The sequence below is a fragment of the Eubalaena glacialis genome, chromosome 17, assembly GCF_028564815.1.
Source record: "Eubalaena glacialis isolate mEubGla1 chromosome 17, mEubGla1.1.hap2.+ XY, whole genome shotgun sequence".
Classification (NCBI taxonomy): domain Eukaryota; kingdom Metazoa; phylum Chordata; class Mammalia; order Artiodactyla; family Balaenidae; genus Eubalaena; species Eubalaena glacialis.
Genome location: NC_083732.1, coordinates 27,000,504 through 27,010,914, shown reverse-complemented (window position 1 = coordinate 27,010,914; position 10,411 = coordinate 27,000,504). Strand labels below are relative to the sequence as shown.

The window sequence follows — 10,411 nt, the reverse complement described above, 5'->3', positions numbered from 1 at the left end:
AGTCCAGGACCAGATGGCTTCACAGGTGAATTCTATCAAATATTAGAGAAGAGCTAACACCCATCCTTCTCAAACTCTTCCAAAAAATTGCAGAAGAAGGAAAACTCCCAAACACATTCTATGAGGCCACCATCACCCTGATACCAAAACCAGACAAAGATACTATAAAAAAGAAAATTACAGACCAATATCACTGATGAATATAGATGCAAAAATCCTCAACAAAATACTAGCAAACAGAATCCAACAACACATTAAAAGGATCATACGCCATGATCAAGTGGGATTTATCCCAGGGATGCAAGGATTCTTCACTATACGCAAATCAGTCAATGTGATACACCATATTAACAAATTGAAGAATAAAAACCATATGATCATCTCAATAGATGCAGAAAAAACTTTTTGACAAAATTCAACACCCATTTATGATAAAAACTCTCCAGGAAGTGAGCATAGAGGGAACCTACCTCAACATAATAAAGGCCATATACGACAAACCCTCAGCAAACATCATTCTCAATGGTGAAAAACTGAAAGCATTTCCTCTAAGATCAGGAACGAGACAAGGATGTCCACTCTCACCACTATTATTCAACATAGATTTGGATGTCCTAGCCATGGCAATCAGAGAAGAAAAAGAAATAAAAGGAATACAAATTGGAAAAGAAGAAGTAAAACTGTCACTGTTTGCAGATGACATGATATTATACAAAAAGAATCCTAAAAATGCCACCAGAAAACTACTAGAGCTAATCAATGAATTTCATAAAGTCGCAGGATACAAAATCAATGCACAGAAATCTCTTGTATTCCTATACACTAATGATGAAAAATTTGAAAGAGAAATTATGGAAACACTCCCATTTACCATTTCAACATAAAGAATAAAATAGGTAGGAATAAACCTACCTAGGGAGACAAAAGACCTGTATGCAGAAAATTATAAGACTCTGATGAAAGAAATTAAAGATGATACCAACAGATGGAGAGATATACCATGTTCTTGGATTGGAAGAATCAATATTGTGAAAATGCCTATACAACCCAAAGCAATCTACAGATTCAATGCAATCCCTATCAAATTACCAATGGCATTTTTTACAGAACTAGAGCAAATCACCATACAATTTGTATGGAGAAACCAAAGACCCTGAATAGCCAAAGCGGTCTTGAGGGAAAAAAACGGAGCTGGAAGAATCAGACTCCCTGACTTCAGACTATACTACAAAGCTACAGTAATCAAGACAATATGGAATTGGCACAAAAACAGAAACATAGATCAATGGAACAGGATAGAAAGCCCAGAGATAAACCCATGCACCTATGGTCAACTAATCTATGACAAAGGAGACAAGGATATACAATGGAGAAAAGCCAGTCTCTTCAATAAGTGGTGCTGGGAAAACTGGACAGCTACATGTAAAAGAATGAAATTAGAACACTCCCTAACACCATACATAAAAATAAACTCAAAAGGGATTTGAAACCTAAATGTAAGACTGGACAGTATAAAACTCTTAGAGGAAAACATTGGAAGAACACTCCTTGACATCAATCACAGCAAGATCTTTTTTGATCCACCTCCTAGAGTAATGGAAATAAAACCAAAAATAAACAAATGGGACCTAATGAAACTTAAAAGCTTTTGCACAGCAAAGGAAACCATAAACAAGACGACAAAAAAACCCTCAGAATGGGAGAAAATATTTGCAAACGAATCAACGGACAAAGGATTAACCTCCAAAATATATAAGCAGCTCAATAGTAAAGAAACAAGTAACCCAATCCAAAAATGGGCAGAAGACCTAAATAGACATTTCTCCAAAGAAGACATAAGGATGGCCAAGAAGCACATGAAAAGCTGCTCAACATCACTAATTATTAGAGAAATGCAAATCAAAACTACAATGAGGTATCACCTCACACCAGTCAGAATGGCCATCATCAGAAAATCTACAAAGAACAAATGCTGGAGAGGGTGTGGAGAATAGGGAACTGTCTTGCACTGTTGGTGGGAATGTAAATTGATACAGCCACTATGGAGAACAGTATGGAGGTTCCTTATAAAACTAAAAATAGAATTACCATATGACCCAGCAATCCCAGTACTGGGCACATACCCAGAGAAAACCATAATTCAAAAAGACACATGCACCCCAATGTTTATTGCAGCACTATTTACAATAACCAGGTCCTGGAAGCAGCCTAAATGCCTATCGCAGACGAACGGATAAAGAAGATGTGTTACATATATACAATGGAATATTATTCAGCCATAAAAAGGAAAGAAATTGAGTCATTTGTTGTGACGTGGATGGATCTAGAGACTGTCATACAGAGTGAATTAGTCAGAAAGAGAAAAACAACTATCATATATTAACACATGTATGTGGAACCTAGAAAAATGGTACAGATGAACCGGTTTGCAGGGCAGAAGTTGAGACACAGATGTAGAGAACAAACATGTGGACACCAAGGGGGGAAAACCGAGGTGGGGTGGGGATAGTGGTGTGCTGAATTGGGTGATTGGGATTGACATGTATATACTGATGTGTATAAAATTGATGACTAATAAGAACCTGCTGTATAAAAAAACAAAACAAAACAAAACTAATACTAAACTTTCTTTGGGTTATTTGTATGGAAATATGTTAATATAAATGTTTCAGACATTACATGAAATTTCTAAAAATCTTATATGTTCTGGTATAATGTTATAAGTCATAATTCTAGTTATTACTTTAAAATGTATATTTCAGAAATAACTAAATTTCCTTGTCAATTGTATTATTATGAACTTCCATCAAATCTTTAACTGTGGTCATTTTTAAGTCTTCTGTCATTTACAGACAGTTCTGGGTGTACTCTGATGCTTTCACAAAAATGTTCCTATAAAAGGGTTACATCTTCAAGGAATTCATGGAAAAGACTCTGACAGTACAGGTTTCTGGTAACTGACTCTACTGCTGAACTGAATGAATAAGTATTTTCAGAACTCTAATGGAAAACTGATGAATTCATAAAAGTGCTAACAAAAGATCAAGATGAAGGAAAATTAATTACATGGGACTGAATGAACTGATGAGGATGATTATAATTTTTGTGGCTTTCTGTTTGAATAAAAAAAAATGTTAAAAAAAAAACCAAAAAAACATTCATTTGTGAGTTTCAGGAAGTATTCCTCTTCTGTGTCTGTCAGTAAAAGAAAAAGGAGGTTGATCTTGGTGAATTGAATTTACCAGTTTTTCAAAAAAGAGAGAAATGGAGAAAAAATAATTTAGTGTGCTGAATTGAAAATATTTGAACTTCATTTAAAAGTATGTAAATATTATGCTTTTCCAAAGTATTATTAATAAATATAATGGTAGTTTGAAAGATGTAAAAGTTTGTACTTTAAACTTATCCTAATCTAATACACACCAAATTCAAGTACATTTCCTTTCAAAATACACCTGAAAATTATTATATGTTTCCATTTCCACGTTAGAATATTAATAGAACAAAACAAGTAAGACAATGTTCAGATGAATATTCTAATTATTTTGCCAACCCTATCCTAGAAGCTGTGGAGGCATTAAAAGGTTCAAAAGACCTACTCTAAAAAGCTCCATGATACTAGTATAAAAAAGACATTAACCTTGCAATGTATCGATTTAATGCTCAGATGATATTTATGCTATGATTCAAGTGTAATGTTCATAAGGTGCTTAAAAGTGTTATTTGGAATCTTGATATGTATAGTCATAAAATGTTCATTTTGTATTATTTACATAAAGATTATAATGATATCATGGTCTTAATGAACTTGTTTTAACAGGTTTACTCTCTATCCTTTGAACTTTTAAGCATCCCACTTAAACCAAAAACATTTGAACAACAAGAAAATATATTGATTTCTTGTGTTCTAGACAAAGGCTAGTCCTCAAAGACAAAAATGCATACATTCTGTCTTTAAGGAGCTTATAGACTACTGAAGAGCCTAGAAGAGTCATTTCATTTTCCCTCTACTGTGTATCACTCAGAGTCCTGGTTGATATAAGCTAAAAATGGCTATTTGGAGGAAAATTTAAGAAAATTACTATTTACACAGGTTTGGGCAAGGTGGAGGGAATCTACAAGAAGTAATACATTGAAACCCAGAAGTCATTAACCTGTTAGGCTTCAAGCCAGGGTAAGGAGAGAAGCAGCACTGGAATCCACAGTCAGGGAGAGCTGTGTGGAGAGGGCTGCCTGGCCTGATGCTTTTCCTACTCACTAGGGGACTCAGCCAGGCTACTGCGATCTTGCCTGCATGCAGGATTTGGAGAAATACATTTCCAGATCTCACTCTCCTTCCTCCCCAAGGCTGAACCCAGTGAAGAGCCAGAGGGCAAAGAAGTCCACCAATGTAATTCTTACAGATCAACAGCTCACGGCACAAAGCAGGGAGAGGAAAAGGTGGAGAGTGGATCTAGGGGTGGTAGACAAGGATATCCAGCACTCACGGTGATGTATTAATGACCTTAATATGCTTTGGTTAGTAAAGATAACTGTGTTTGATTCAAAAGTAAGAGTAGCTTTATGGGTATCTGGGATTCTCTCTGTATCCTATTTACTTCTCCTTAACCAATATTCAACACTTCATTATATACAAAACCAGATTTAGGATTTCTGGTCTGAACTAAAATAATTCAATTTCACTTCCCTTATTTTTAAAATCGAGACAAAAATTATATCTGGGCTTTGTTATTTTAAGGTCAGAATCAAATGAGGTAAAATATGTAATATATTCATTGCATCACTTACCTCACCCAGTTCTTCCATCATAGAACTAAAAGAATGCAGTCTAATATTAATAAATGATAGCACCATTAAGAATTAAGTAAATTAAGCTATGAGCAAGTATATCAAAGACAGATGATCTTTGAATTAAATGCTCTTCCCTTTCTACACAGGAATAATATGCAGTTCACTCAAACTCATTTTGTCTGGTTGATAGTTTGCTGTATCTCAAGGTCAAGTTCATTGACAAATAATTTATCTTATTGAGAATTACTAAATTTGAAGCTGGGTATCATTAAAATCAAGAATTGGATGACATTTGGTGTTGAAGAAGGAACAATATATGGGGAATATCAAACGTTGGATAAAAGTCCTTCTCTATTAAATAACTTCAAGAGCTTGAAATAAAAATTTATAATTACAACTTTCAAAAATTTAAATTCAGAAGGCCAAAATGGACTACGGTGGCATAAAACAATGTTATTAAATTTTTTTTCTGGATTCAATGCAGTCAATGCACTAGAAGTTTGTTTTTAATGTGAATGTAATGACTTAAGGCAGGTTAGTTTTTATTAAATGTAGATGTTAGAGAGCCAATACACACACACACACACAATCACACACACACCTTAACAATATTAGAGTTGAGGGATATTAATATATTTTTTCAAATTTTCAAATTAATCACTAAATTGCTATAGAATCAAAAGAGAGTAAACATGTTTGCAAGTTTAAAAAATCTCATTTATTTTTTATTTTCATGGGGCTTGTAAAATATGAAAATTACTAATGCTATTTAAACATTTCCAGAAATAAATACATAGAATTTCATTTTATCTTTTTCTGTCATGCATTTGGGTAGTTTGGTATTTCAATTATTTCTGACGTGTTATATGCCAACTAATATCTTGCAAATCTTGCCTGGAATATTACATTTTTCCTTAGGCTTTTTCATTTTGTTTTATTACTCATTTTCATTCCCCAAAGTATTTGACATCTATAGTGCTGTAAGTGCAATTTAAAAGGAATCCATTTGTGACAATAAGAATAATAAATTCTTGTATTTGAACAGAATTAAAACTTTAAAAGCATTTCCATTTCAAATAAATGTTTTATCCTATTGTTATAATGAAATATTTTATGTATTATAATTTCCTTCTGCCACAAGTAATTCTAATAAACCCAGGAATCTACAATGTTATTGCTTTCCATTCAATTTTTTCATTGTCCTTTTTTTTTTTTTTAAAGATTTATTTATTGATTGATTGATTGATTGCTATGTTGGGTCTTCGTTTCTGTGCTAGGGCTTTCTCTAGTTGTGGCAAGCGGGGGCCACTCCTCATCGCGGTGCGCGGGCCTCTCACTATCGCGGCCTCTCTTGTTGCGGAGCACAGGCTCCAGACGCGCAGGCTCAGTAGTTGTGGCCCACGGGCCCAGCCGCTCCGCGGCATGCGGGACCCCCCCAGACCAGGGCTCGAACCCGCGTCCCCCGCACTAGCAGGCAGACTCTCAACCACTGCGCCACCAGGGAAGCCCCTTCACTGTCCTTTTTTATAAAATTTATTTTATCCTACAAACAAGTTGCCTGGTCTTTTTAAAATACATGTTGTCTCTTCCATATTTCTACCTTTCCAGAAAAATATTATTCATAGGATTGTGCTTTTTCCCCCTTTCCTTTTGATTATATGTTAGAAAGTGTGTTTGGTTTTTTTTTTAAATCTATAGATCACCTACTATCTTCCCTTTCTATAATTTTTTCATTGACCCAAAAAGTTATGTTCTTTCCAACCAGAGGCATTGTTTTTGTTTTTTGGGGTTTTTTTGTTCTGAATATGTTTATATTTAAATATGTCTCAGATAATAAAATAGAAAGAATGCTTCATCTGGTGCGAGAGCGGGAACAAAGCCTTTCTAAAGTGTTGTCCCGGGCACTGTGGATTTCTGGCAGGGACTCTCTGGGACTGTTTCGTCATCATTTCTCTTTTCCTAGCTGCCTGGGGCTGCACTTTCTTTGGTAAGACTCTGCCTCTACGCCCTGAGTTGGGGCCTCTCCTCCTAGGGGCTGCTGGAGGGGTGCTTCTCTTGAGTTGGAAATTAAGCAGTTTGGGTTGCCCAGGACCCACGGTCACACTCACTGTCTCTGGGTCAAGCCTGGGTGCTGTGGCAGTGACAGTGTAGGTCCCTGGAAGCAGCAGCCGGAAGTAATCTCCATGGTCACCTGAAGTGACCTCTTGGTTAATCCCACTGACAGAAATGACAGCGTCTGCAAGATTATTATACTTCTCATCCCGCACCATTCCCTTGATGCCTTAGCGTACCTGTTCCAAGAATTGAATTTGGGCTTCCCGATTACCCAGCCGCTTGCGAGGTAACTTGCCGCGGCAACTTGTCACAACTCAGTTCCAGCGTGATCTCAAAACAGTTGGTAATGGAGGTAAAGTCTTGCATTCCCTTGCTGAGAGAATACCAGGAAGCCCCATTGGCGATGCCATCTGGGAAGTAATCCCCACAATTCCAACCTTGGTGCATCCATCCATGTGCATAGGAGTAGACCTTGGCCAGCTTCTGGAAAAGTTTGTCATCAGGCAAACTTTCGGGTGTATTGGCAGTGTGGCGGAAACCTCGGCCCGGTGCTCAAGGGACTTGTCATATGGGTAATTGGCCACCACTGCCCCTCCATGGAGATTGGCTGAAAGGACAAACTTGAAGGAGCGGATCCAGTGGATCACTGCCTGGGTCTCGGTTCCACCTGATTTTTCCAGTTGTCTGGAAGGGGCAAGTGGTGGTTGGGGCCTCCATTCTTCTCATTGTAGAGGATGTAGGTATTGAGATCATTTTCCCCCTTCTTTCCAGACCAAGGGGAAACAAACTTCTTCGGCGAGGGCTACACGTACGGCGCCCAGCTGCAGAAGCGCTGGCCAGGCCAGGAGCGCCTCTACCTGTCGGGCGACGCGGACGAGATCCCCGAGTGGGTGCACCAGCTGGTGATCCAGAAGCTGGTGGTGCACCGCGTCATCCCTGCGGGCTTCGTCAACAGCGCCGTCCTCAACTACTACCAGCCTGGTGGCCGCATCGTGTCTCACGTGGACCCCATCCACATCTTCGAGCGCCCCATCGTGTCCGTGTCCTTCTTCAGCGACTCCGTGCTCTGCTTCGGCTGCAAGTTCCAGTTCAAGCCTATCCAGGTGTCAGAGCCTGTGCTTTCCCTGCCTGTGCGCAGGAAGAGCGTGACTGTGCTCAGTGGATATGCTACTGATGGAATCACTCACTGCATCCGGCCTCAGGACATCAAGGAGCACAGAGCAGTCATCATCCTCAGGAAATCAGGTTTAGGTTTACAGAAAGTTGTGAAGATAGCAGAGAGCTCTCTGTTCCCCCTCCTGGACGAGATTAGATGCACCCTGGTTGGAAACAAAGTCCCTGAGCAGCTCCGTGTTACCACCCAGCTATGCCTCAGATCATCTGTTGGGAAACAACAGGGACTCCGCTCTGAAACCCAAGCGGTCCCACCGCAAGGCAGACCCTGACGCTGCCCACAGGTCTCGGATCCTGGAGACGGACGAGGAGAACCAGCGCTCGGTGCTGCTGCCCACGCACCGATGGAGGAGCAGCTTCAGCTCAGAGAACTACTGGCTCAAGTCAGACGAACCCGGGGAGGACTGCTCGGAGGTGGCGGGCAGTCCCGTCCCCAAGGTGAAGATGCAGCGGCACTGAGGCCTGAGCCTCTGGGACTCGGCTTGATCCTCACTAGCTGGCCCTCCTTTTGTTTCGTTTTGAGGTTTGTTTGTTTTTTGTTTTTGTTTTTTTTTTTCTTTTCTTTTTTTGATTCTTATATTAAAAAAAAAAAAAAAAAAAAAGACAGCTTCAGGCTGCCACAGCTTCACTCCCTGATCCAGCGCAGCGTTCATGCGGGGAGGCCACATGTTCCCTCCTCTCCATGCACGTCTCTTGTACAGGTGATGAACCTCTGACCTGAGATTGTAGTTATTTATTTTTAAAAACATTTTGTACCTTGGTTCTAGTTTTTGTATTTCCTCCTATTACTTTAGGATGGTATCAACAACTTCTTTCTCCAGTCATTCAATACTAATACTTTAAATATAGCTTTCAATGATACTTCTTTGGAAATTTCTTTCCTGTAGTTCCTATTAGATCTTGAATATTTAGTTTCTACATTGTACTTCCCATTGTTGTTTTTCTCAGTTTGTATATTCAGTGTTTTAAAACCTCTCTCCATAGCAAAGTTCTCACTTCTTACTTGGATATTAACGCAGCTTGTGTTGAAAAAGAGAAATTCACTGTTCCTAAATATCTTTACACTTTTCTCTTTTCCCTCTTTTCCCTTTTTTTTTTAAATGTTTTTATTGGAGTATAATTGCTTTACAATGGTGTGTTAGTTTCTGCTTTATAACAAAGTGAATCAGTTATACCTACATATATATCCCCATATCTCTTCCCTCTTGCATCTCCCTCCCTCCCAACCTCCCTATCCCACCCTTCTACCTGGTCACAAAGCACCGAGCTGATCTCCCTGTGCTATGCGGCTCCTTCCCACTAGCTATCTATTTTACATTTGGTAGTGTATATATGTCCATATATACACTACCACATCTCACTTTGTCCCAGCTTACCCTTCTCCCTCCCCGTGTCCTCAAGTCCATTCTCTAGTAGGTCTGCATCTTTATTCTCGTCTTGCCCCTAGGTTCTTCATGAACTTTTTTTTTTTTTTTTTAGATTCCATATATATGTGTTAGCATTGGGTATTTGTTTTTCTCTTTCTGACTTACTTCACTCTGTATGACAGACTCTAGGTCCATCCACCTCACTAAAAATAACTCAATTTCATTTCTTTTTATGGCTGAGTAATATTTCATTGTATATATGTGCCACATCTTGTTTATCCATTCATCTATTGATGGACACTTAGGTTGCTTCCATGTCCTGGCTATTGTATATAGAGCTGAAATGAACATTGTGGTACATGACTCTTTTTGAATTATGGCTTTCTCAGGGTATATGCCCAGTAGTGGGATTGCTGGGTCGTATGGTAGTTCTATTTTTAGTTTTTTAAGGAACCTCCATACTGTTCTCCATAGTGGCTGTATCAATTTACATTCCCACCAACAATGTATGAGGTTTCCCTTTTCTCCACACCCTGTCCAGCATTTATTGTTTCTAGATTTTTTGATGATGGCCATTCTGACTGGTGTGAGATGATATCACATTGTAGTTTTGATTTGCATTTCTCTAATGATTAATCATGTTGAGCATTCTTTCATATGTTTGTTGGCAATCTGTATATCATCTTTGGAGAAATGTCTATTTAGGTCTTCTGCCCATTTTTGGATTGGGTTGTCTGTTTTTTTAATATTGAGCTGCATGAGCTGCTTGTAAATTTTGGAGATTAATCCTTTGTCAGTTGCTTCATTTGCAAATATTTTCTCCCATTCTGAGGGTTGCCTTTTCTTCTTGTTTATGGTTTCCTTTGCTGTGCAAAAGCTTTGAACTTTCATTAGGTCCCATTTGTTTATTTTTGTTTTTAATTCCATTTCTCTACGAGGTGGGTCAAAAAGGATCTCGCTGTGTTTTATGTCATAGAGTGTTCTGCCTATGTTTTCCTCTAAGAGTTTGATAGTGTCTGGCCTTA

General features: G+C 38.6%; 1 protein-coding gene and 1 pseudogene across 1 annotated transcript; one reads left to right on the top strand and one right to left on the bottom strand.

The window, feature by feature from the left end:
* Positions 1-6,617: 6,617 nt before the first annotated feature.
* On the bottom strand, positions 6,618-7,621 carry LOC133077019 (carboxypeptidase N catalytic chain-like; annotated as a pseudogene).
* Positions 7,622-7,637: 16 nt separating this feature from the next.
* LOC133077018 (RNA demethylase ALKBH5-like) lies at positions 7,638-8,478 on the top strand (the record flags this gene model as incomplete). Its single annotated transcript, XM_061171720.1, has 2 exons — positions 7,638-8,097; positions 8,159-8,478. Coding segments are annotated over 2 exons (780 nt in total), but the record flags the coding sequence as incomplete, so codon positions are not given.
* Between the last annotated feature and the right edge of the window lie 1,933 nt (positions 8,479-10,411).